Source organism: Acanthochromis polyacanthus, chromosome 16, assembly GCF_021347895.1.
Source record: "Acanthochromis polyacanthus isolate Apoly-LR-REF ecotype Palm Island chromosome 16, KAUST_Apoly_ChrSc, whole genome shotgun sequence".
NCBI classification, from domain to species: Eukaryota; Metazoa; Chordata; class Actinopteri; family Pomacentridae; genus Acanthochromis; species Acanthochromis polyacanthus.
This window is the reverse complement of record NC_067128.1, coordinates 24,905,002-24,932,577: the sequence shown is the minus strand read 5'-3', so window position 1 is coordinate 24,932,577 and position 27,576 is coordinate 24,905,002. Positions and strand designations below refer to the sequence as shown.

General features: G+C 38.7%; 1 protein-coding gene across 1 annotated transcript in view; it reads left to right on the top strand.

Moving 5' to 3' along the window:
* The window catches only part of LOC110956069 (nesprin-1-like), a 30,670-nt gene extending 3,718 nt beyond the window's left edge, over positions 1–26,952 (top strand). The window contains 25 exon segments of the mRNA XM_051937047.1: positions 432–524; positions 1,854–2,036; positions 2,284–2,454; positions 2,606–2,740; positions 4,734–4,933; positions 6,522–6,654; positions 8,371–8,553; positions 9,164–9,313; positions 9,794–9,970; positions 10,452–10,607; positions 10,693–10,848; positions 12,194–12,364; positions 12,552–12,685; positions 16,437–16,632; positions 19,470–19,652; positions 19,795–19,896; positions 20,033–20,187; positions 21,342–21,489; positions 22,084–22,178; positions 24,981–25,057; positions 25,060–25,152; positions 25,155–25,210; positions 25,404–25,491; positions 25,494–25,593; positions 26,853–26,952. Of these exon segments, the coding sequence (XP_051793007.1) occupies positions 432–524; positions 1,854–2,036; positions 2,284–2,454; positions 2,606–2,740; positions 4,734–4,933; positions 6,522–6,654; positions 8,371–8,553; positions 9,164–9,313; positions 9,794–9,970; positions 10,452–10,607; positions 10,693–10,848; positions 12,194–12,364; positions 12,552–12,685; positions 16,437–16,632; positions 19,470–19,652; positions 19,795–19,896; positions 20,033–20,187; positions 21,342–21,489; positions 22,084–22,178; positions 24,981–25,057; positions 25,060–25,152; positions 25,155–25,210; positions 25,404–25,491; positions 25,494–25,593; positions 26,853–26,952 (3,435 nt within the window).
* Positions 26,953–27,576: the final 624 nt, after the last annotated feature.

The window sequence follows — 27,576 nt, the reverse complement described above, 5'->3', positions numbered from 1 at the left end:
ACATTGTCTGAACCAAAAAGTTTCCCTAAGTAGCATACAGTAATACAGTATTGGTCTACTTTATATTATCCGTTTTATAGTTAAACTTTATACTTTTTATTGCCTACATTGCCACTGGACATATTGCATGAAGTAACCATTATCCACTACCCATTACACTATATCCATTGCAATGTACTTTGAGTTACTTTACAGATTTAGATATAACACAAAAAACATAGTCATTTAATGAAATGTGATGATTGGCTAGATCATCATACTGATAATTAACCTAGAAATCTGTAACATTATTAAAATGAACTGGCTCCTAACCAGGTCCAACATTAAAATTGCTGATTATGCGCTATGTTGCTATAGTAAAGGCATGGTAAAAATAATCAAATAATACTCGCTACTGGTCAGGACCAACACCGTATGTTTTTCCCACTTAGGAGCTCTTCTCTAGCCAGCCGTGTCTTCTGGATGTAGTTGAACTGGGACAGACTGAGATCTTCCCTAGTCTGAATGATGTGCCGAGTTTGGAGGTAACCACTGCTGCACAGCCTTCTGTATGTGCTAAAGCTTGTTTACATTTCAATATGTGTGTTGATATTAGAGGCTTAGTGAATATGTATCTTGTCTCGGGGACTCCCGTAACATTTATTCCATTACAAGGACGTACCTCATTTAATTGCTGCTACTATAAAAGTAAACCATAGATTGTAGACACTTTTTTTTACATGTAATCAAATATCAGATTTTGGTGACGTATACAGAGTGATGAATCTGGTCAGAATTTTATTTAACTGTTTGAACGTCGAGCAGTTACACAGCATTTTTGGCTCTGGTTTCATTTTTCCTCACTATGAACTAATTTTCTCTGCAATATTAAGTCCTGCACCTTTGTTGAAACAGCACAACCATGGCTGGAAGAAACAAGAACTCAACAATGTCTTTGATGCAGTATAAAAAAAGATAGAATGCCATAAATTATTAACAAAAGGAAACAGAAACAAAAGGAAAACAGAAATTGAATTAATTCTTTTTTTTTTTTTTTTTTTTTACAAAAATAAAAAATAAAAATGGAATCCGCATATACAACATTTCCAAGTGCCCACAGGTGTTACCAGTACAGTACTGGAAAAAATGATGGCTGTACACGCTAGAAATATTTTACTACTTATATTTTTACAGTCTCATATAAACTTTTATTTAGATTTTATTTTCTCATACTACTGTGCACATCAACTCTAAAAAGATATATTACAATGCTGAAAATATCTTACAACAACTTGCTGCTTGCAAGCATGTTTTATTTTCTCTCATTCTCTTTTGTCATCTCCTCTCTGCTCTGTCTAAACACAACCTGCCTTTTACCTGAAAAATCCTAGAGTTTTTGTCATGTGACTTGAGGGCAGTTAAGTTAGTCACGACTACTCTGTTGTGCAAAGGACCACTGAATTTAATTTTTTTGTTGTTTTTTTGACAAATATTCAGATGAGATGTAGACTAAAATGAATTTGATGAAATATCACAATTTGACACTTAGACATGTTTGTTTTTCTCTGTAACATCACACATTATTGCATCGAGGACTGTTGAACATTCAATCAATATCAAATATCTGAGGAAGTCTATGGCTCTAATAAATTGTGTGCTTTTGTTGATTGTTTTTAAAGATGCTTTGGGGTTTAAAAAAACTTATTGACCTGGCATGGGTGCTATAATTAATGGATAGTATTCAGTTTTCCAAAAAACTAGGACTAACGGTATCATTATACTCTTCTTGCAGTTGCAACTTATACAGGATCTGTGTTTTAAAAAGTGAATGGTATTCTCCTTAAGCTCTGTGCTGCTCCTGTACACCTCTGCAGTGTATGCTGGGCAGACATCTGAGAGAGAGTCCAGGGGAAAAAGCCAAGCTGCAACATGCTTCTTGGTCCTTGCTTCAGGGGATAGCTCGCCTCCTGGAATTGGGTGAAGAATGCATAACAGAAAAACAGATGAACCAGGTTCACAACTGCAGTAAACTTCAAACCATTCTCTGCAGACACAAGGTACCTCACTGTGCTTTCAACAAGTTCTAGATGAAGCCCAGATTTAAGTTAGGTACACTGCTTTACCAAGAAAGTGAAGGAAACTCCTGATGATTTTCAAAAAGACAGTGCAAAAACCACCCTAACCAACTGATGATTACAAACAGATAGTTTAGACCTCAATTATATCTAGTATGTTGCAAAATTGCTTTGCTTTGCATAGTTTGTACTTCACTCTAATCATAAATCTGGTCTTTTGGTCATGCAGAAGCTGCTGCAGGTCCTCAGGTCCCAACTGGCCTATGTCCAGCATCTATTCCAACATGAGCCAGAAGCACTGAAGTGTCAAGAGGATGAACGGGTACAGCTGGAAGTCAGGGCCAAAACACTGCAGCAACAGGCTCTGGAACAGGAGGTGGCTTCTCAAAGGAAGCTCCTGGTTTGTAGCGCATTTGCTGAAGGCCATATGAATTCATACATACACAAATGTGCATTTTTATTTTGTAATGCCTGGAAAAATACCTGCACTGGGTTGCTCTCAGATCATATGTGAAAACAGATGTGTCGGTTTATGGCTGACTGTGCTGTAGGAGTGGACCCGCTGGGAGGATAATTGTGGTCGACTGGGAAGGGTGCTGGATGAGTGTGAAGCATTCATCAGCAGAAGGGAACCAGAGGGAAATGACGATGAGGAGATGCTGCAGCACAGACTGGATGCCTGCCAGGTACATCTTGTCACACTTAACACAATTTATTCTGACTTTTTCTCTTAGTTTGAGTTTTTTCATTTCTCATTCCTTCTTCATAGTCTAATTTAAATTACAGGATTTGACTAGCACAAATTCCCTCTCAGTTTTGCCAATGCTGAGCAGTCTGGGATGAATATAGTTTTGTTAAAGAAATGTTTTTTTTGATGCAGGGTTTAGGTCATATTAATATAGCATGTGTCCACAATCATTTTTCATTCCTCCTCTGCTAAGATTTCTGTTATTGATTTCCTGTATTCCCCAGAATACATCCCAATGCCAAAGTGAAGACTTTTTTCTTGCTGACAGTTGCACTAAATCAGAACTTGACCTGCTGTAGTTGCAATTTATTAATCTGTTAACGTGTTTCTGTCTATTTCTGTCTCTTTTAAAATGAATTCATGGGACTGTTTGTGTTTGTGCAATAGAAGAAGCCCTCACACAAAATTTGAAAGTTAAGCATTGATGTTAAAATGTTTTCCTTCTTTAAATGCTCCTAAACTACATTGTAATTGGACAGGCAACACACCGACTGGTATTTAAGAAAAAAAAAACTCAAATAATAAATGTGACCTCAGAAATAAATGGTACCATGCAAACAGCCAAATGGAATATGTTTTTTGCCTTTCTTTTTGTAAAGAAGCTTTTAGGTCAGCTTTCAGAGTTTCAGATTCATTTTTTTAATATTAAGTATTTGTTTCTCTGTCAGAAAACATTTTCTACACAGTAATGTAGAAGCATACTTTCTTTTATGTCACTTGTTTTAAACTCTCTATGCTTTGTTAGTATTTGTACTGTTTTTTAGATGCATCGATTGGATTGATTTGGACAACGATTTGTATAGTGAGATAAACAAAAGGCTGATAATGAGCTGGTTTTACTGGCATTAATCAATGACACTGAGAGGGGGATAAATTAATTGCTTTTCTTGTCCTATATTATTGTTTTGTTCTTTTAAACTTTACAGATATCCTCTGCTTTTCATTTTTCTACTATCCATTTGACATTTTTCAGATTCATGCTCTTTCACTGTCTGAACTCTAAAACCCACCAGCATGTTTGAAAGACATGTTATCTTTAAAAATGCAAAAATTACACCATTTACCACAGAAACTAAAAACAGAAAGAGTTATAGTCACTTTATTTGACACATCTCATTTAAAATTTCTATTTAAAAAAATTAATAAATAAAAATTCTGCACTTCTCAGTCACCGAAGAAGCCATGGCTGACTCATCTACAAGAAACAGTCTCATAACAATTTCACAGACTGTCCATTTGCGCTCCATGCTGTTTAACAGAGTAGATAGAAGACAAGTATGAAAATAAATTAAAAATGTAAGTAGTTAAATATTCATAGCATGGAAAAATGTTGTACATAGTAATTCCAGTTTGGTTTTGTTTGTTTTTTATGGTTTTTTTTGTTGTTGTTTTTGTTCAGAATCAAGCAGATTCAACTTTCCATTTTTATATTTTTATGATTCATTTAAGTGTATTTGTGTCACACTGCAAAAGACATTTTGAGTTCTCTGTACTTGTAGACATTGTGCTGTTTCCATACAGGTGCAGGACTTTATATTGCAGTGAAAATGAGTCGGAGTGAATAGAAAATGTGACAGGAGCAAAGAAAAAAAACAAACAGGAAAAGGCACCCCAGTAGCTCAACTGATTTAGTGGGCAAAACATAAACAGTTGCTATAGTCCTCACCATGAGTCATCACTCCAAATCCAACTCATGGCCCTTCTCCCCACTTTCCTGTCTCTCTCTCACTGCTGTCCTATCAATAAAGCTGAAAAAGTCCAAAAAAATCTTTAAAAAAAAAGAAACTACTTGAGGTTCAAAGGGTTATCTATGCATCTCCTCAACATTTAGTTCATTCTGTCTTTTCAAATGTTGCTGTGCTGTGCTGTGCTGCCTGTGGAAACATGTGGGAACATGTACATAAGCACTGATGAGTCTTCTTGTCACGCAGCAAACACTGGTCCAGCTGGATGAGAGCAGAGCTGTTCTCGGACGGCTGCTGGACAACGAGAAGGTGCTGCAGGCAGAGCCATTGTTTGCTGCCTCAGTCGGTCCGGCGAGAGGCGCTCTGGAGCTGCGATGGAGGAGTGTCTGCAGGCAGACAGAGCAAGAGATACGGCGCTGCAGAGACATTCGGGACACTCAGGCCAGGTGGGCCAGGCTCCAAAATATGTTACATGTATTAGAACCAACTTAGCTTTTCTATCAGTATTATCTCACTGCAGTTTTAATTATTGTCTGAGCAGGACAGAAATGTTATTGCCTGAAACAACCACGTCAACAGTTTTGCTTGAAGAGTCAATGTAGAAATGAATGCTTAACTTTCTTTTCCCTACAGAGCCAGAGATGTTGAAAGACTGTTAAAATTAACTAAATACTACTTCCAAACATGCCAGTTTTACTACATGTCCTTTTAAGATTAATGACATGACATCTTGAGTCATGCATTAATGCTGACGACATGTAAAATTATGTAACGTACAGACAGTTTCCTATAGCTATAGCAGTATAGTCACCTGGTCATTTGTGTTTTCTTTATTCTGTAAATATTCTCTCTCAAATTTTCCTTTCATTATCTGCTTGTTTCGCGACAGTTTTTTTCATTAATGTCAGGCGAGGCAAATGGAAAATATTAATGAGAAATTGTTCAACCTTTTAAATATGAATCCAAGAGATTTATCAGAAATATATAACTACATAATTTTGAAGCTGATTTAGTAGAAGTACAACCTTAAATCCATCAAGACTGTGAAATCTAAAAAGATGAATGTTTGAATGAGTAATGGTCTGCCCACAAGTTAAGGAAACATTTAGAATTCTGTTATATCAAATTGTTAATCATGCACAAAATTGTTCCCTGGGATTTAGTCAGGAAATCTGAGCCAATCAAAAATTTAGTTTCTATACAAAATGTACTGCCTGAAAAACAGACGTTGGAAATAAATTCCTGAATGCATTCCTTATGAGATGCTCTAGTTTACAGCAATGGTTTGAATCAAAATCAGTTGTTCTGATAGTCCAATATATCCAAGATAGTCCAAGTCCAATATATCACCATCTAGTTTTTTTTAAACCTTGTTATACTACATACAATTTTTTTATACTTTTGGAGTCATATCAAGTAAAATAAGCAATCAACACTATGGCTGAGCATTGCTGCCATTGAAAATGAAAGGTACTGATGACAGTCTCAGAAACACAGATTCAAACGGCCAGGGTTTCACAAACCTATAGAATCAATCCTGTCAACTAGCAGGGTGAAATTTTTTTGTATTGCTGTACTTCTTGTTTTTTGTCTTGAACATGTAGGGCTGTATTACTATTACAGTTTGCAACTGTGTAGAAATGAGCAGTTCCAGCATTTGAGCTGGTGTGCTGAGCTGCAGTGGTTAGTGTCTGGAGGATGTAGATAGAGACAAGGACATAGATTCACACATTCTAGAGGAATCAGTAATGTAAAGTTATAGCTAAGTCGTTCGAAGGCAGGAAGACAGTTTCTTCATGGAAGCTGCTTGTAAATATTTAACTTTGGGCTTTTAAGGGTTAGATTATCAATCAGAGAGGAGCTTACAATGTACTGTACAATCTTGATATCAGAACAAAAAAACACATGCCGCCCTTCTACATCCTTCTTTACCACTATTAGACTCATGCCTGACTCCTTACCTCACTCTGTGTGAAGGAGCAGTCATGTTCTGCCCTACTGATCAAGCTGTTTGTTCTCTCATCCTCCCCATAGATTCCAGACTGAGTTTGCCTCGCTCAGTGAACAGCTGCTGGGTGCCAACGAACCTTTGAAAACTTTGTCAGATCTGGCAGATGCCTCTGACCTCAGTCAGGAGTGTGTTCACAGCAATCTGACCAAGCTGCTGGTAAGGTTGTCCTATCTCTTCATCAAATAGCCTTCAACCTAAAAACAATAAGTTAAAAAAAACACACAAAAAAAACCCAAAACCCAAACCTAGTCAAATAGAGAAATTGGTCTGGTTTTTTTTTGTTTGTTTTTTTTGGGTTTTTTTATTAAAGGCATCAGTTCCCAATCTTGACTCTGTTTTACATTTATGTGCAGTCAAAAAGTTGCTTTCTCTTGTTTTGTTTTTATGTTCGAATTCTCTTTAAGATTCTGTGTGGTGCTATTAAGTTTGTATTTATTGGTTTTATGTCATGGTCAAGCACTTTGCTAGGTTATTATTTTATTATCAACTATTAAAATGTGGGGTTAATACAGGCAAAAGATATACAAATTAGACAGTAATTTATGCAGTAGTATCAAACTTGAAATCCAGCTCAGAATCATATGGGCACTAAAATATTCTGTGACATGATCATGCATAAACAAATATCATCTGCCAACTGATATTATATAATAAAACATTTATAGCCTGGCCACTTGTCATCAGCTTTAGCTGTGATATGAGAGCACAAATTGCAATAATGTAATATCACAATATTAAACGGTATCCATCAAATCCATTAGTGGATGTGTCAAAGTTTTCTCAAGCTCAATGCAGACAAGACTGAAGTGACTGTATTTGGCCCCAAAATGAAAGGTCAAAGGTCAGTCCTCATCTTGACTCCATGCTACTAACAATTACAAATCAAGCCAGAAACCTCAGTGTTGTTATTGACTCAGGCCTAAATTTTAACAACCGCTTGACAGCTGTTACTAAAGCTGCCTATTACCACTTGAAGAACATTGCTAGAATCAAGGGTTTCCTGTCTAGAGAAGACGCAGAGAAACTTGTTCATGCATTTATTTTCAGTTGCCTAGATTATTGTCTTCACAAGAAATCAATCAAGCAGCTGTAGCTGATCCAGAACGCTACTACCAGAGTTCTGACTAACACCAGGAAAGGGAACCATATTACACCAGTCCTCCAATCACTACACTGGCATCCTGTTAGTCAAAGGGTAGAGTTCAGCGTCTGAATTCTGGTCTACAAAGCACTGAATGATCTTGGACCAAAATGCATTCTAGACTTACTAGCTCTATAGGAAGCATCCAGGGTCCTCAGGTTAACAGGGACAGGTTTACTGTGTGTTCCCAGAATCGGAACCAAGACTATTGAAGCAGCATTCAGCTCTTATGCTCCTCAGGATAGGAGCAAACTTCCTGAACACCTGGGGTCTGCTCAAACTGTTGGTTCTTTTAAATCGGACCTGAAAACCACATTGTTTACTGCAGCTTTCTCTTAGATGCTCAGTCTATTTTCTCGACTTTAAATATATGTTTAATCTTGACTTTAAATGCTCTTTTATGTTTTATTTATATGATTTTAATGTATGATCTTAATGTCTGCTTTTAAATCATCTTTATAATTAATTTTTGAATGCATTTCTTTGCCATTGTACAGCACCTGTACCTGCCTTATGCACGAATTGTGCTATACAAATAAATTTGCCTTGCCTTGCCTTGTCTTGCCTTAAACAATTATTGTAATGGACTTGTAATGGCCTCAACTGGCTACTGGCGTTAACTAAAGATCTTTTCAGATTAACAATGAAATTACAGCAGTTAATAAAGCATCACTTGACCAGGATTGACCAGCTTTCTGATGTTAACCTCTAAATGCAAATGCTGTGCCCAGGACTTCTCCATACAAGTGGAAGCTATGTCAGTGCTGAAGGAGTCCGTATCCAAAGATGGCACTCGGCTCCTCCACCTGCGGGAAGCTGATTGTCCTAAACTGAGAACTCAGCTCACCCAGCTGGAGGTTAGCTGGAACAGACTGACCTCTGACCAGTCCAAGATACAGGAGCAACTGCAACAGGTGAACAAAACACACCGTTACTGCAAGAGAAATCATGAGTGTAATTCTCTCATAGTAAATATTGCAATGGCTGCAATGATCTCCAGCTTTTATAACATGCTAGTAATCTTGTTAGTAGCTTCATTTCAAATTTCATGTAACTGCTGTTGGTTTTCAAATATAATTAGGCACTGAGAAAACTCCTCTGGTTAGGAGGGTGTAAAATTAAACTGTGCAGAAATCCTTTTGGAGGTGGTTGAAGAATAGGGAGGATTAGACATCATGCAGAAGGTCATGTTTGATTTTTCCCCACCATTTATCACCACTGAATGGAACAAGAAATTTGTCATTATAATAATTAAGCTGATTTAGACTGGTTTATCTTGCAGACATTTCATTTTGATATCTTGAAATTTGGCAATCACCCTCAAGGGAAGATGAAAAGATCTTTTCTACCAAAGAAAGATTTAATAATTTGGATATGTACAATGGTTAGATTGTAGCCGAGCAGATGTTTTTTCTGTGATTATCACTGAAGGCAAATGAAACAAAGCAATTTAAACTGAAAGGTTACAAATGTACTCATGTTAAATTAAACTACCTTTCTTCTCTGATGTCTTATGCCTTGTAGCATCTGCTGGCAACACAGCCACGAGTGGAACTGCTGTCTGACCTGGAAGACTGGCTGAAAAATATGGAGGCTCAATTGAAACAGGAGAAAGAAGGAGTCCTTAAGGCCACAAATGCAGCTCAGATCACTGACATCCTGCAGCACTACCAGGTACTCACATCTGCACTGCCTCCACGTGGACTTTTCTCTGTGCATTTCCTTTGAAAATAGTTGCATGTGAGAGTTTTTTTCTGTGTCAGAGCTTTATTTTAAACAGAGATTACCCATCCACCCATCACTAGTTATTTCGGAATAACCAGTGAGATTTTTATTTCAGAATAATTAAGTATGGATGAGGTAATATTCAATCATTCACCAAAGGTACTACCACTGAAGCTAATAACATCACTTAATGGTAATGAATTCATGCTTGAAATATGATATATGATTTTTGTCAAACACCTGAAAGGTAAAATGTATGTAGGCCATAAACATCGTGCAGAAATACAGAAGAAAAGTATGCTTCTCTGTGCTTCTCTCTCTCTCTCTCTCTCTCTCTCTCTCTCTCTGTCTCTCTCTCTCTCTCTCTCTCTCTTTATATATATATATATATATATATATGTCTTCTTAATATTAAACCTTTTTTCTCAGGTGTTACAGGCAGCTGTGGCCAGTGGGCAACTCCTCCTCGATTCTCTCTGCCAGTCTGCACCTCAGACGGTGGGAGCCGACATCCAGGCTCTCCGCTCTGAACGTACAGTGTTCTCAGAGAAACTGGGCACCTTCAGACTGAAGTGGCAGCACTTTCAGAGGGAGCTGGAAAATCAGGTCTTGATTTCTGAAATATATACAATGACATTTTTAGATTCTGAGTAAAGGTGATCTATGTCTTATATATATATGTGTGTATATATATATATATATATATATATATATATATATGTAAGACATAGATCACCTTTACTCAGAATCTAAAAATGTCATTGTATACTCACTAAAGCTTAGACTGAGCCAGAAAACCACTATTATGCAAACAGATGAAATGTGAAGTATGGCTGATAAGTTAAATATATATATAAATATACACTCCATCAAAAGGAAACAGATCTGCATACAACTGAAAAGAAACACGACCAAGTCTTAAATATGTTGAAGCAGCACAAATATTGGCAAATAACTGACATTCCACCTGGAGCACCAAACAAACTACAATTCCCTTCATGGCAACAAGAATGGAAACCGCATGAACTAATGTTCAAGACTTTTTTGCTATGCATGAATCAACCACTGTTTGGCTTTACCTTCTCAGATTCGTGGAGCTGAACAGATACATCATAACTGTGCAGGAAGAGAGAAACATTTGCAGGGTCTTCATAGCTGGATGGAGCGGCAGAAAATACAACTGAATCTGTGGAAGCAGCCCACCAGTCAAACGCTGGCTCACAAGGCTCTGCTGGAGTGGGAGGTACAATAACAGGAAGGAAACGGAGCTGTGTGTTTTGTACAGTATCTTCTCCTGCTCTGATCTGAGGCTGATGTTTTTCTTCCAGGCTGTTGTGGGCAGAGTGAGGGAGGTGGCTTCAGCTGTGCAGGAGCTACAAACCAGACGAGTACATGGTGAAAAGGGAGAGGAGCACCCAAGTGATGCTACCTTTTCCACTAAGGCAGAGAGCACAAGTCTTGCTTGCAGGGATCTTAGGCAGCAGGTAAAAGTAAATCTCTTACCACAATCTTGACATAGAAAATTCTGCGCCAGGCAACAGAAAATTAAAGTTACTACCATGAGACATTACACACTGCTAATCCAGTGCTAAGCAGACGATGAAACATACTATGGTCTGAAATAGCATAAACAATATGGCTTAGCAATTGTGATTTAATATAGTTTTGTTCTTCTATGCTTGTGTAGCACACTTGCAATAACTCATTACTAAATACTCCAGTTCCCCTCACCTCTACAAATAATTTTAGTGTTTTCAAAATATTTTTATTTCAAATTATAGTTGTAGTTTTATAGTCCTCAACGGTACAAGTTAGGTTCACTCTGTCAGCAAACTTGTTTCCAAATGCAGCTGTCCACTATTTTCCACAAAAAAATGCTCTGACAGACCCACACTGCCCAGCAGACAAAGTTAACAGGTAGCTCCATTTAAAGTCAACACATTTGAATGTGTGCCCATTTTATTTCTGAAACATGATGTGTGTGCAGCCAGTTGTTTTTTACATTTTCATACCATAAGTTAGCAAATATCACCTAAAATTGATTCAAAATATTTATTGCATATCCAAATCATTTGTATATTAATAATCACTCCTCCATTTCCTGTACAGAACACAAATAACTTCTCACCAAAGATAAAAGCTGCGTAGCTACCAAGTCAGTGATCTATTAGTGACACATGGATCACTTTGTTACAAGTATGTTATTCCTGAACCTGAATCTGGTGCTGTAATGGTGACAGGTGCTGAGCGTCTCATGGTGCGTTCTTTCGTTTGGACAAAACTTAAAGGAACACGGATAGCCTCAAACACCACTCACACACTGCACAGCCAATACAGTCTGCTCCTCTTCAGACCAGAGACACAGGTCACTCGTTTTTAGGACCAACAGAGCCATGTCAAGTTTCAGCCATCAGACTTATGAATGGCTGAGCCATTTTATTTAACTCCTACCTCTTTAGGATCTTTGAATTATTTATGTATTTGGCACCTTGCACTTTTGTAAGAATAACATATTCTTTTTAATCTTAAATTTTACCAGTCTTTTATCTACTATCTCTAGTATGTTGGATGTGTTGTGTGTGTGGTATGTTGCTTGTGTTTATTCTTGTGCTGTTGGGTATGTTAATTGTATGTACAGTACACGCACAGATGCTCTTGCACAAATGAAGTTCTTAACGGAAAAATAAAGTTCATTGAATTGAATTGAAATCAACAGATGAGAGCTATGCTGCTAGAAATACAGAACCTCTACCTCAAAAATACTGAATAAATCCTCTCAACTGTCAGATATACTCAATTACAAATAGTTTTATCTCTGGCTATTTGCAGATGGAAACTCTGAGACCAGTTCTTCAACGGACTGTGGATGACTGGAGTTGTTTTCACAGAAATCTAAGGGATGCTATCCTGCACACCATTAGGGTGCGCTGTGCCCTGCAGCACCAACAGGCTCCCCTCTTTTCACTAAAGCAGGCAGAAGGATACTTAGACCTCCTCCAGGTGAGCAAATACAGTGACCCTCATATACTGTATAGAGATGTTCACATATAGGTTTTACAGCTACATGTTCATTTTTTAAAAGAATATTAGAATCATCGTTTTAATCCAGGTAGATTGTTTCTGCTTTACCTCTTTAAACAAGCTGATCCGATGTCTAAATGCTCAGGAAAAATGTTGGCATTCACAGCAACTCCAGGGAGAGGCTGGTAAAGGAGAACAACTTTGGGCGACTGTAGACAAATCCTGTCAGAGGCTTGGGCAGGCTCTCCATCCAAGAGCAGCACAGGCGCTGCATGATCAAGTGGAAGAAGAGCGAAAACGGTCAGTGACCTTAAATGAGTAAAACAGAATCAGTATATCAAATCCAAAGAAAAAAATGCAAATGACTGTCTAATGAGAACATGTAATTCCAAATTTTTATAATTTAGATTTTATTTCAAACATACAAGCCGATTAAGTGTTCTTTTAAGCACTAAAAAGCTTAGTTTCATTTTAGGCTAAAAGAAATCAAAAATTTTAAAAAGTCAATTTTAAACTGTGAAATAAAAAAAACATTGGACTGAATATAAATGGAGGTCTTCAAAAGTCAAGTTTTGGAGAAATACTGGTTCAGATGATTGCAAGGAAATGTATACATAATATCTATGATACACTTAACAAAAATATAAACGCAACACTTTTGTTTTTGCTCCCATTTTTTATGAGATGAACTCAAACATCTAAAACTTTTTCCACATACACAATATCACCATTTCTCTCAAATATTGTTCACAAATCTGTCTAAGTCTGTGATAGTGAGCACTTCTCCTTTGCTGAGATAATCCATCCCACTTCACAGGTGCGCCATATCAAGATGCTGATTAGACACCATGATTAGTGCACAGGTGTGCCTTAGACTGCCCACAATAAAAGGCCACTCTGAAAGGTGCAGTTTTATCACACAGCACAATGCCACAGATGTGGCAAGATTTGAGGGAGCGTGCAATTGGCATGCTGACAGCAGGAATGTCATCCAGAGCTGTTGCTCGTGTATTGAATGTTCATTTCTCTACCATAAGCCGTCTCCAACATCCAACCAGCTACATCCAACCAGCCTCACAACCGCAGACCACGTGTAACCACACCAGCCTAGGACCTCCACATCCAGCATGTTCACCTCCAAGATCATCTGAGACCAGCCACTCGGACAGCTGCTGAAACAAACGATTTGCATAACCAAAGAATTTCTGCACAAGGTGTCAGAAACCGTCTCAGGGAAGCTCATCTGCATGCTCTTCGTCCTCATCGGGGTCTGGACCTGACTCCAGTTCATCATTGTAACCGACTTGAGTGGGCAAATGCTCACATTCGATGGCGTCTGGCAAGTTGGAGAGGTGTTCTCTTCACGGATGAATCCCGGTTTACACTGTTCAGGGCAGATGGCAGACAGCGTGTGTGGTGTCGTGTGGGTGAGCGGTTTTCTGATGTCAATTCAATTCAATTCAATTTTATTTATATAGCGTCAATTACAGTCAACTCATCTCAAGACGCTTTACAGAACCCAAATGCCTGACCCCCAGAGCAAGCCCAAAGGCGACAGTGGCAAGGAAAAACACCCTTTTAACAGGGAAGAAACCTCGAGCAGAACCCGGCTCTATATAGGGGGGACCCATCTGCCTGCTGGCCGGGCGGGTTGAGAAGGACAGAAGAGGGCAAGGGGGAGGGATGGGAGAAGAGGGAGGGGTGGGAAAGCAAGGAAAACACAACACACATTTGGATACATGCATGACAGGATATGTGACACAGACAAAGTATAAGCTAACATTGAAAACTGACTCATAGTTTACTCTTATGATGTACGGCTCTGACATTAAACATACTCCATATATAGCTAGCAGTAAAATTCAAACAGTATGTAAGTTAGCATAACAGTATAGTGAAGGCAATGCAGAGTTGACTGGTGGAAAAAGGGAGTTGGAAGCAGAGGGCTGGAGGAAGGTCAGCAGCAGCATCCCACAGTGGACATGGTGGAGACTGGACCAGCTGGTGGAACATCAACCGCAGATCTGAAGCATCCAGCTCTGGGACCAGGGACACTCGGAGAAATAGCACAGGGGGAAACAGAGTGAATGTACTGCAATAACGGTATACATATTAAATGTAAAGGTAGATAGAGAAGGGCTCAGTGCGTCAAGAAAAGTCCCCCAGCAGCCTAGGCCTATAGCAGCATGACTAGAGGCAGAACGAAGGGACGTCCAAGAGGGAGTCAGCTGTGCAAATGAAGACACAAGCCGAACCCCTGTGGGTCACCCAGTCAGCCCCAACTATAAGATTTGTCAAAAAGGAACGTTTTAAGCCTGGTCTTAAAAATAGAGAGGGTGTCTGCCTCCCGAACCCAAACTGGGAGCAGGTTCCACAGGAGAGGCGCCTGATAACTGAAGTGATGATGTCAGTGTTGTGGATTGAGTGGCCCATGGTGGCGGTGGGGTTATGGTATGGCATGCAACCCGGTCTCACGGGGATTCGTGAAACTGTCACGTAAGTTTTAGTTTCGGTTTCGTGCGCACCAACACGATTTCATCATGTTTTTCGTGCCGCTCACCACGAAATGTTTTTCGCTGTGGTAATCACATCTGAAAGTGGTTTATACCGGCGGATTCATGACGATCTAAGCTGTCCATCGGCGTATACTGCTTGTGTGATCGCGTTTGCGGCCGCCGGCCGCCGGACATTCTTGAAATTCCTATGCAAATTGGTAAGTGTACCACCGGCTTATGGTTAGGTTATGGTTAGGTTATGGTTAGGGTTATGGTTAGGGTTATGTTTAGGGACGATGTCATGCAAAATATAGCGTTGGATTCGCCACGGTTTTACATTAAAAATATAATATACACATTCTTTTGAAATACGTTCTGAGTGGCACGAAAAGTCCGCCGTTTAAAATACATTGGTGCGCATTTTGTGGTGAGCGGCACGAAAAACATGACGAAATCGTGTTGGTGCACACGAAACCGAAACTAAAACTTACGTGACAGTTTCACGAATCCCCGTGAGATCGGGCTGGGTATGGGCAGGCGTCTGTTATGGACGAAGAACACAGGTGCATTTTATTGATGGCATTTTGAATGCACAGAGATACCATGACGAGATCCTGAGGCCCATTGTTGTGCCATACATCCAAGAACATCACCTCATGTTGCAGCAGGATAATGCACGGCCCAGTGTTGCAAGGATCTGTACACAATTCTTGGAAGCTGAAAATGTCCCAGTTCTTGCATGGCCAGCATACTCACCGGACATGTCACCCATTGACCATGTTTGGGATGCTCTGGATCGGCGTATATGACAGCGTTACCAGTTCCCACCAATATCCAGCAACTTCGCACAGCCATTGCTTATCCTCAGCAGAGGAGAAGTGCTCACTATCACAGATTTAGACAGATTTGTGAACAATATTTGAGAGAAATGGTGATATTGTGTATGTGGAAAAAGTTTTAGATGTTTGAGTTCATCTCATAAAAAATGGGAGCAAAAACAAAAGTGTTGTGTTTATATTTTTGTTGAGTGTATCATAGATATTATGTATACATTTCCTTGCAATCATCTGAACCAGTATTTCTCCAAAACTTGACTTTTGAAGACCTCCATTTATATTCAGCCCAATGTTTTTTTTCATCTCATAAAAGATGGGAGCAAAAACAAAAGTGTTGCGTTTATATTTTTGTTGAGTGTATTAAACATATCCCTGCTACAGTGGAAAACTATGTTTTTTCCACAAAAAGTTACACCATGATCAGACAGGATAAAAAATAGTGAAATAATAATGTAATGTGTTGTGTTTCCAAACTGAAGAGCTGATTTACAGCAGTTAGTTCATAAACTTACAGTTCACACAGTCACAATTAAATGTACACCAGAATTTAACCATACATTTATTTAGATAAGTGTACCAAACTCTCTAAGACTGGTTATGTCATTTGCCTTTTGTTCTCTACAGTAACTGTCCTAAAATGTATCATATACAATTTCATTTTCATGTGAGCCTAATCAGTTGCAGTCTTAATGTGTTACTAATATTTTTTGGCCTTGTCAGGTGGAACGACATTGTGCAGGAGATAAAGGGCAAATACATAAAGACTGAAGAGACACGTTCCCTCTGGCAGGAGTACACTCACCTCTCTGACAACTGCTCTGATTGCCTCCAAAACCTCTGGCATCAGTGGGAGAAGCTGTCAAGTTCTTCACTTTCACCTGAACAGAACACACAAGACACATATTTCTCAGTAAAAGTGAGTGTTGGGCTTTTAGCAGAATTTAAATAAACAGTGTAGTACTGAATGTGTTCAACAGTCCAATGATATTATGTTGTAATCAGCTAATTGTTACCAGAAATTGGCTACTTCATATGTCATGTAGAGGTACATTATCCCTACATCAATCACTGAATATTGTCAATGAACCCCACAACAAGGAAAAGTCAGTTTAACAAATGATAGGTTTAAAGTAAGTTTCCTATGTCATTCATCTGTCCATTATCGATACACCGCTTAATCCTTATTAGGGTTATGGGGGGCTGAAATATATCCCAGCTGACTTAGGGTGAAGACAAGGGACACCCTGGACAGGTCACCACTATCGCAGGGCTATGCATAGAGACAAACAATCACACTCACATTCATACCTGCGGACAATTTCGAGTCAGCAATTAACATCAGCATGTTTTTAGACTGTGGGATGAAGCTGACTGTCGCCTTTGGGCTTGCTCTGGGGGTCAGGCATATGGGTTCTGTAAAGCGTCTTGAGACGATTTGACTGTAACTGACGCTATATAAATAAAATTGAATTGAATTGAATTGAATTGAAAGTACCGGGACGGGAGAAAACCCACGCATGCAAACACCATGCAGAAAGATTCTGGGAAGGCTGGGACACGAAACAGGAATCTTCTAGCTGCAAGGCGACTGTGCTAACCACCACCCACTGTGCCGTCCTTACCTGAGTCAGCTATTCATAATTTAAAAGATAAAGTTGTCGGTGTTTTTCAAAAATGCCATTCATTCATTCTGAATCTAACAAGAAAGATCAACAAAAAATTTCAATAATGACAATTTTGTTCAAAGAGAAGTTATGATGAATTTGAAACCATATAGTTTAACAACTGTATAAGGCAGGGTGTGTCTTCTACATTCATGACATCAGTGCTGACTTGTTTAACACTCTGAAACTCCATGAAGGTTTTGGACATCGCATTTTTACTCACTGTGGCTTCATTTTTCAGCACAGCATAAAGTCCTGCAGATCTGTGAAAAAAGCACAACCGTGGCGAGAAGTTGAGAGAACTCAGAAAATGTCTTTTGTGCATTGTGACACCTTTCAATCCCAAAATGAAAAATATGCGCTTCAAATCTTTGATTATCTGTTATACTATTGTGTTTTTTTTTTTTAATGAAATCAGTATGTACAGCATTTTTCCAAGTGCTCACAGATGTTACCATTACTGGGCAAAAAATGATGGCTCTAAATACTATAATTATTACTACTTACATTCTTACTTTGCTTCTAAATCAAACACAGCCTGCAGCTCAGCCTGGTTCAATCCAAAAGTCCTTAAAACGTCAGTTTCTTGCTCTGATATTAGGTGTAATTTTGGCAATTCTTTAAAAACAATATGCCTCTCAAACCTGCTTGTGGATTTTGGATGTCAGAGGGCTCACACATATATGAAAACCTAAAGCATTGTAAGTGATTGAACTGAAACCTTTTACCTTGAACTACTGAAGTTTACCAAGAACCAACAGAACCAGTTTGGTAACCGGATTTTATAAACCTTGTTTTTCAAGGTCACCATGTGCAATATTTTTTAGAAATTCTCTGCTTGACTCATCCTGTGCTGGTTCAGGGAGTCCACACATTACATTCATAATTTAATTGAATGTTTTTCTCAGTGACTGGTCTCCTATTCTTGGAATGGAAGAGTCAGCATGAACTTATGGGCAGAAATATCAGCGATGCTCTGCTCTTTGTTCATACACCTGATTTCATCTCCTCTTATGCATAGTCTGGACAGTGTATTATATGTTGTTTTGCTCATTTGTTTACAAAAGGATTTAGGGCTTACATTCAAGTATACTTTCCACTTCTGCCCTCTTTAAAATACACAAGACAACATCCATCTATCCATTCTCTATACACCGCTTTATCCTCACAAGGGTCACGGGGGGTGCTGGAGCCTATCCCAGCTGACTCGGGCAAAGGCAGGGGACACCCTGGACAGGTCGGCAGTCTGTTGCAGGGCTACATATACAGACGAACAATCACATACACATTGACACCTATGGGCAATTTAGAGTGATCAATTAACCTCAGCATATTTTTGAACTGTGGGAGGAAGCCGGAGTACCCAGAGAAAACCCAAGCATGCACAGGGAGAACATGCAAACTCCATGCAGAAAGATCCCAGGCCCAAGCCGGGATTTGAACCGGGGATCTTCTTGCTGTAAGGCGAAAGTGCTAACCACTACGTCACTGTGCAGACCACAAGACAACATATATTCTCAAAATGTTTAAGTTCAAAACATCCATTATCTAAATGCTGCTTAATCCTCTTTAGGGTCATGGGGGTGCTGGAGTCTATCCCAGCTGACTTGGGGTGAAGGCAGGGGACACCCTGGACAGGTCACTGCTCTATCACAGGGCGACATATAAAGACAAACAATCACACTCACGTTCACACCTACGGAAAATTTAGAATCACCAATTAGCCTCAGAATGTTTTTGGACTGTGGGAGGAAGCCGGTGTACCTGGAGAAAACCCACACATGCACAGGGAGAACATGCAAACTGCATGCAAAAAGCCCAGGCCAGGACATGAACCGGAGATCTTCTTGCTGCAAGGCGGCTGTGCTAACCACTGAACACTGTGACACCTTAAGCTAAAACCATTTGGTGAAATAGGCACTTCTATTTTCCAAGAAGATAAATGCAGCACCAAGTGAATTAATGAAATAATCTGAAAACAGTTGATGATGATGGAAACCAGGAAATATTTAATCAATTAAATGTGTCATCAGTATAAGCAATAAGTTGTTTATATTCTTCCATCTAACTATCTGTTTTCTCAACCCAGAAGTTGCAGGAGGCTGTGGAAGACTTGCAAGGCAGTGTGGGAGAAGTGCTGGCAGTATCCAAGCCTCTTACTGGACAGCTAGAACCACTATCTGTAAATTTAATCCAATCAGAAACCAGACTGCTGTCACGTGATATTCTGTTGCTAAACCAAGCCATGTCAGGGAAAAAGAAAAGTCTTCAGGTGAGAAAATGAAATATCTAACAGTTGAGTGATTGATAGAGAGTGTTTTGTGTAATAACAGATGAAACATGTTAAACGGTTAAACAATGTTTAAATTTCACAAACCAGACTAATATTAAGGTGGTTGTATTTTTGTGTAAAGGAGAACTTGGACCAACAAAAACTATTTCATGCTCAACTGGAGGCCATTGAAAAGCAGATACGGAACTTACTGCGTAAATCGAAGGACGCAGACTCTGTGAAGGTTAATCAGACCATCTTTTCATTTCCATAAACCAGCATCCCTGAACGCAATTTTTTGTTGCCATTTTTAAATCCTTTTGATGGCGAGTTCCTTAACTAAAAATGTGCTTTGTGTTTATTATGTCTTGAATTTGCAGCAAGTTCTCTTGGAACTCAGCGATATTTATCCATCAGTGGCTGAGATTATGGGGATGAGCAGCTACATGACTCTGACCAAGCAGGAGACCGAGAGACTGCACATGCTGAGCAGGAACTGGGTTGAAAGCATGACTAGTGCATCTGACATGAACACGTGAGAGTTAAATTCACCAAAAAAAAAAACAGAAATAAAACAGCAGCAACAATAATGATAAAAAATAATAACTTTATTTATATAGCACCCTTACAAACAGCATTCACAAGGTGCTTTGTCAGTAAAAACATGCAAACACAGAGACAGTGAAACTAGACATAAGGAGACAAGGCAGAGCAGTCAAATAAATTAATAATAAACATGATAAAAATAAGTTAAATTAATAATTAGCTAGATTAGGACGCATATCAAACAACGGCATTAGGCAGTTTAAAAATGTATGCATAAGACTGAAAATTAAAAGGTAGAGATTTAAAATTAAAAAAATAGAATAATTAAAGACAACTTCACACCAAAGAACTAGGCAGCTAAAATTAAAATGAAGCAAGAGAGAAGATATAAAATTAACAAATAGTACTTAAATACAGAATAGAACACCAAAATGTATTAAAGCCAAAAATAAACTTCACACAAAAGCAAGTCAATAAAAGAGGGTTTTAAGAAACTTGAATCCAGTTTATAAATCTGCAGACATTTTGACTACATATTATGATATTCTCGCCTGGTGAATAAATCTATAACATGTTGTTTTAAATAATAAAAATGTGTCACATGTCCAGTACTTACAAGCCCAATTGGGTAAAAATGTTTTTTTGTGTGTGTGTGTGTGTGTGTGTGTTTTGTTTGTCTTAAAAACTTGGACGTGTAAAATAAGGTAGATATGAGGACACTACTGCCATTCTTCTTGCACCCTTGGAAATGGTAGTTCTGTGGACATGAAAAAACTAAGGGGCAATCAGATATAGTGGAAATGTTAGAAGTGATTTTAATCCAATAAACAAGGACTAGATGGATTACTGTATTATGCTTTAGTGCAACCTAAACTCAGTGGACATCAGGTGCTGAAATGAGCCATCTTATTAGCAATTATTAATATTTTCAGCTCTCATTCTGGAGACCTGCAAGATTTTCCTTTATTTGCTAAAGAGGGCTACAATATGATACTTTGAAAGTTGAAAAGTGTGTTTTAACATCTCAGAGTATTGTATTGTGTGGTGAACTATTTGCATGCATCACGTGTTCATTTATACATTAAAAGAAGACTGCTGTGGTCTTGAACTCTTTATATGTGGATGCCTTACATTGTTTTACAGAAAGTTGCTAGCTGAGCGTCAACATTCCCAAAGCTTTCAGGAGAAATGTAAGAACCTGACATCTATCCAGGAAAAGCTGAAGCAAGAATCAGTGTACAGAAAACCTCCAAGTTATTCAAATGTCCAAGAGATGCTGGCTGTCCATCAGGTAAAATACACTTTTCACATTCTCTGTTTATTTCATTTTATAAACCTTAGTCAGATTAATATCTGACAAACATGAGTAAACTTTAACTTGTCTACTTTAGAGATTTACAAACAACTTAAAGTACTGCAGTTTGAAAGACATTATATCGTATTACCCTGCTAACTTTCCATGAAAAAACAGTTGCCAGGTATTTCCACTAATTTCTTTGTTGAAAAAGCTTTTCCAACCCCTGCAGCAGCAGATTAGTCTGAAATCTGGATAAACAGTTCATCTGTGCACTGCCCACGCTTTACTAGATGATTAGTATGTTGACGAGAAACATTTGTTTAAGTCTAGCAGAAGCTGAATAAACCACCTCATCAGACACAGACTGAGATCATGGCAGGACATTGTGGAGTTTGAGTGCCATTTGTGAACAAGGAGTGTTATCTTGAAGAAAAACTATTAATCTCACACAAATACTTGCATCATAACTTGTAATTAAAATGTCCTTACCATTTTATGGTACAATCAGGATGAAGTCTGATAAAAACATGAATGATCTATGAACCTCATTGTTATGTCTTTCCTACTGTTACTAATCGTTCTCCACAGAGGCTTCAGGCTGAAGTAATTGCTGGACATCACCTTCTACAGGATCTGCTCTGTGACGCAGTCAGGTGTATGGAAAAAGAAACAGGAGAGAAAAGGTAAATGACAGAACTTGTATAGTTTTGATGTCTTCATTATTAATCTCCAATGTGTAAAATAATTAAAGTTTTGAATGAGAGTGTGTGTGTGTGTGTGTGTGTGTGTGTGTGTGTGTGTGTGTGTGTGTGTGTGTGTGTGTGTGTGTGGTCAGGTGCTGGCTATACTTGTGGGGACCAAATGTCCCCACAACTGTAGGAAAACTGAAAACAATGTCACTTGTGGGGACCTCATTTCGGTCCCTACAAGTTTAAACAGTGTTTTCTTGGCCATGTTGTTGTTACTGAAAAAAGTAAAAGTGCAAAAACGTTTCTTTAGGGTTAGGCATTGTTTTGGTTAGGGTTAGGGTTAGGGTTAGGGGTTAGATATGAATGGGAGTCAATGGTATGTCCCCACAATGATAGAAAAACATAGTGTGTGTGTGTGTGTGTGTGTGTGTGTGTGTGTGTGTGTGTGTGTGTGTGTGTGTGTGTGTGTGTATAATCGCAATTAATCGCATGAGATTTCTGTGATTAATCACGATTAATCACATCGTTATGCTTAGAATTAAAAAGCGAGTTTAAAAGTAGTATATCCTGCACTTTTATTTTTAAAGTACTGCTATATAAATAAAAAATACAGTAACATTTGGTTTGCAAACACTAAACAAATAAAATGCTTTTAACTGCTGTATTCCCTTCACACAGCAGCAGTTAAAACATTTCTTGTAAATCTCAACTTAAACATTAATTGAATCAAATCAAGCCAGAGCTATTTGCCACTGCAGTGGCATTAACATTTTATCTGGTTTGTTTTATATATAAATAAATATATATATATAATAGAAAAACACATTACCCTCAGAGTCCAGAGCCATGGTCATAACAGGAACCTTCCCAGCAACAGCAAGTTAACATTTATACATCTGTATTCTTATTTTTCTCTGATACCAGCAGAAACATGTTTCTTTTATCAGAGAGTAGCAAACATAAAACAATGATATAGCTGACCAATAATCAATGAAATAAGATCCAAAGCACAACATAAATAAACACCAAAATAATAAGCAAAATAAACTAAATGCAGATGAACACAGTCATGCAAAAATCAGATGCTGCAATATTTGTTTTATTATTACTCTGCTCAGGGACACAGTGGAGTTATGTGATGATCAGAATCAGAATCAGAGAATTTATTGTCATTGCACACTTTAGTATACAACGAAATTACATTTGAGCTGCCCTGCCAATGGCAGCTCCGGCTGCTGCGCTGTAAGCGCGCCACCTGTATGTAGGAAATGAGAAAAAAAAAAAATCAGTACTTTCCTCTGTGAATCTGTCTGTCCTGTGCAATATTACTCAAAAACGGAATAACAGATTTGGATGGAATTTTGAGGGAAGGTCAGAAATGACACAAGGACTAAATCATTAGATTTGGCAGTGATGCGGCTTATAATCTGGATCCACAGATTTGTTAAGGATTCCCATTGCATGATATAGTGGCCGGCACAGCGTCACTGTAACCATGACATCAAGTGAATGCTGCATCAGATCCCTGTTGACAATCATGTGATTCTCCTACAAATCCACTCTTGCCAGCTTATTGGAACTGACACAAGGAACAACTGATTGATTAAATTGTGGGGGTATTTCTGTGTCCCATCAATTACCGCCACTCGCTACATATTTAGGTCAGGTGATTCACGCACACGTGCATAACACATGGCTGTGTTCAGTGCAAGGTCAGAGAATGAACAGTCTTGGAGGAATATTGCGCTCTCTGAGTGTTTTTTTTGTTTATACTGTATATATTTTAAGGCTTTATAAACCCTTCCATACACCACACATCACCACAGAGCAACACTATGCTCAGCGATCAGACATCTATGCGAAATGGACGAGACCAGATACTGAATGCGCTATACCATATGCTATACTCAGGGGAGACAGAGGAGACTGATGCTACCGTCGCTGAGCCAATCCAAGCCCAGCGCTGTACGCTACACATTTTATTTTATATTAATATTATTTAATATGTTTTATTTTATTTTATTTATTTAATTATTTATTTTACATATTTTTCTATTGTTTTCATTTTTTAGGCTAGAAAATGTTTGTCGTTCCGCAAAAATAATTAAAATAATGCAGCAATGGCAGAGCTGGTCAATGAACTGTCGTGCTGCCAGTGCACATGGGAGTTTGAGGTGTTGGGGGTTTAAATGTCATTACTGTGGTTTATGTTAGTGTTCCAGTGTTATTAGTATTTGTGTTTTATTGTGGTTTTGTGGTTTAGTCAGCCTAGTTAGTTTGGTTAAGTGTTATGTTGTCAGGACCGTGAGTGTGAAGTGTAGTGTGTTTGATGACTTCCTGCCACATTTAGACCATAGTCTGTGTCTAATTAAAGCTTCTGGCAGCTGTATAGTCCATGTAAAGCAGTTATGTGTCCTCAGTGTTACATTTAAATGCAGCTCACTACAATAACAACCCAATCCAAATATCCATGACACAGTGAGACCATGAGAAGCATCCTTACTATCCTACTGATTTGGAGATTATTCAGAAATTGCCTGTAATCATCTATGACAGACTTGTTTGTGTATGTGCCTCCTTGTTTTTATTACTTTCTAATTTTGTGTTAATTTTTTTCAATGAGCTGAATTCCAGCTGCAACAACCTTGTATCTCTATCACAACCATTTTTTGTCAACTCAATCCCCTGCTTTATTCCGGATTATTGTGTTTTTGTTTTTCAGTGGATTCCAGAAACCAGGTTCCAGTTTTCCTCCAGATTAGAACACATAAACTGAACCACTTGTGTTCTTTACAGATCTGAGCTCATGGCACAAGTAGCCTGTATGAAGGAAAGCTGGTTCAACGCCATTGCTCTGGCTCGTCAGAACCAAACCTGACAAAAGACCAGCTGCACCATTGGAGAATCTACCACTGTGGCTTGAAACTTTTGAGGAAGTTGCTGACGGATGTTGACTCTTTGCTGCCCCCACTGGACCTTCCTTGTGTACTCTGCAACAGCTACAGAACTCTGCGAATAATTATAAGGTCTGTATGTACGGATGCCAGTGGAGATTACTGTATTCCTATCTTTGCCTTCAGCTTCTGTCACTGTTTACCAATTGCAATGAACAAAAATTTTATTTATTTTTCCACCAGAGATGCTGAAATTGTGTCAAATGTAATGTAATTATTTGAAATGCTCAAACATAGGCACTGTGTTTCCCCATGTTTTTTAAAGTGCGCAGAACAGTCTCTGGGTCTGCATTCTCCTGTGTACACTCAGACAACTGGAGGCTGGCAAATTTTGTGTGAAACCATGACAGAGCCGGGAGTCAGAATCGACTTCAGTCAGAGCTTCAGGCCATAGAGGAGGCCTGGAGGCGAAGCTCCTCACTAGTGGAGAGAAAAAGGATCTGGTTGATAGCACTGTCCAGGATAACACTTGTTTTTTTATATGTTAAATCTTACAATCAGAATATTTAATTTTTCTGAATTTCTTATGTTATTTATTTAAAATTGACAAAAATGTTCCTTGAAGGCAAGAAAAATTGCAAATCCTCACTTCCTTGACAAATGTTCAAAGTCGTTATGTAGTACAGTTACTGCCTAAAACATAAAACCTTTTAAAAAATACAAAAAAAAATGCAAAATAAGATGCACAAAAAAAAATGCCCGCATATGATAGATCCTCTTATTGAATTTAGAGGGAAAACCGGTCACTTCACTGTCGATATAAACTGCCCATTTTAACTGCCACCCTAAGAGACTTTAATGTTAAAATCTCTGGCTTCAGTGATATTCTCTTCATTGAGTGGCGTTAATATACAGCTCAAAGGCAAGTCAGAATATAAAAGATTTATAAATAAGCAGTGATTTAAAAATTATGATTCCTGGATACTAGCACGATTAATATCTAACCATCCACTCAATTAGCAAATTCAGAGAAATCATTGCAGAATTACTTTGGTTTTACCTGATAGAGTTTTAGCATGTCGAGAACTGCAGCTTTAAAAGCACAAAATCTAAGTGAGCGCATGTGCTGTAATATTAAGAAGAGATGTGTCTGCTTTGGCATGACCCATATCCAGACCTGATCCCACCCAAATACATGTGTGTGCGTGCAACACATACACACACACACACCACACACACACACACACACACACATACTATTTTTTTTTATCATTGTGGGGGACTTACCATTGACTTCCATTCATAGTCTAACCCCTAACCCTTACCCTAACCCTAACCTTAACCAAACCCTAAACCCTAACCAAAACAATGCGCTAAACCCTAAAGAAACGTTTTTGCACTTTTACTTTTTTCCAAGTAAACAACAACAATGGCACAAGAAAACACTGTTTAAACTTGTGGGGCCCGAAATGAGGTCCCCACAAGTGACATTGTTTTCGGTTTCCTACAGTTGTGTGGGACATTTGGTCCCACAAATGTAGCAAAGCTAAAAACACACACACACACACACACACACACACAACACGACACACACACACACACACACACACACACACACACATGTTTGTACTTCTATCTTAGTGAGGACATCCATAGGCGTAATGCATTTCCTAGAGCCTACCTCCCTAACCTTTAACCATCAACAAACTGATTGCCTAAAACTAATACCTAACCCTAACCCCTAACCAACCTCAATTCATACCTGTTTCTCCAGTAACAAGGTCTTCACCCCTCAAAATGGGGGCCTGTTTTCCCAGAGTGACGGAACCGGCCCCCAAATCGCCCACTTTGTAAAAATGTTCACTCACTCTTGATAGTAAAATGCAGAAAATGGCTAACTCCACACACATGTAGCAAAGTACCAGGAACACACACACACACACACACCACACCACCCCTAACAGCACACACACACACACAGACTACGGCTGTTTCCAAAGTGAGCGACCGGCCAAAATGTCCATCACTCTCTCACCACCCACCGGTTCCTCACTTTGATCAGGTTAAACTGCAGAAATGGTCCTCACAATGTAGCAAGTAACAAGAACACACACCACACATACAACACAGGAGCTGGTGTGTTGCCCTGGCACAGAGCTCCTGCCAAGGGATCAAAGAGCGGCTGAATCTCTCCATGATCCACATCCAGAGACAGCTGGTTGCCAGCGTCTGTCCTTTTCATTCCCTTCACTGCAGTGCCTACTGTAAGACCCTCAGCAGACACAAACTCAATTGAAATTCTATAAAAAATAAAGATAAATCAACATCGTCCTTCTGTTTATTATACTAAAGCAGAAAAAATTAATGGACCACTGATTTTTGACATAGTTGACATTTTGGTCGAATCCTTGTGATTCTTTTTGATCCACTTTGGTCTGAATTTTGGAAGGTCTTCTCTGCTCCATGGGCTGTGGTAAAATATGACATCTGAATGTGTT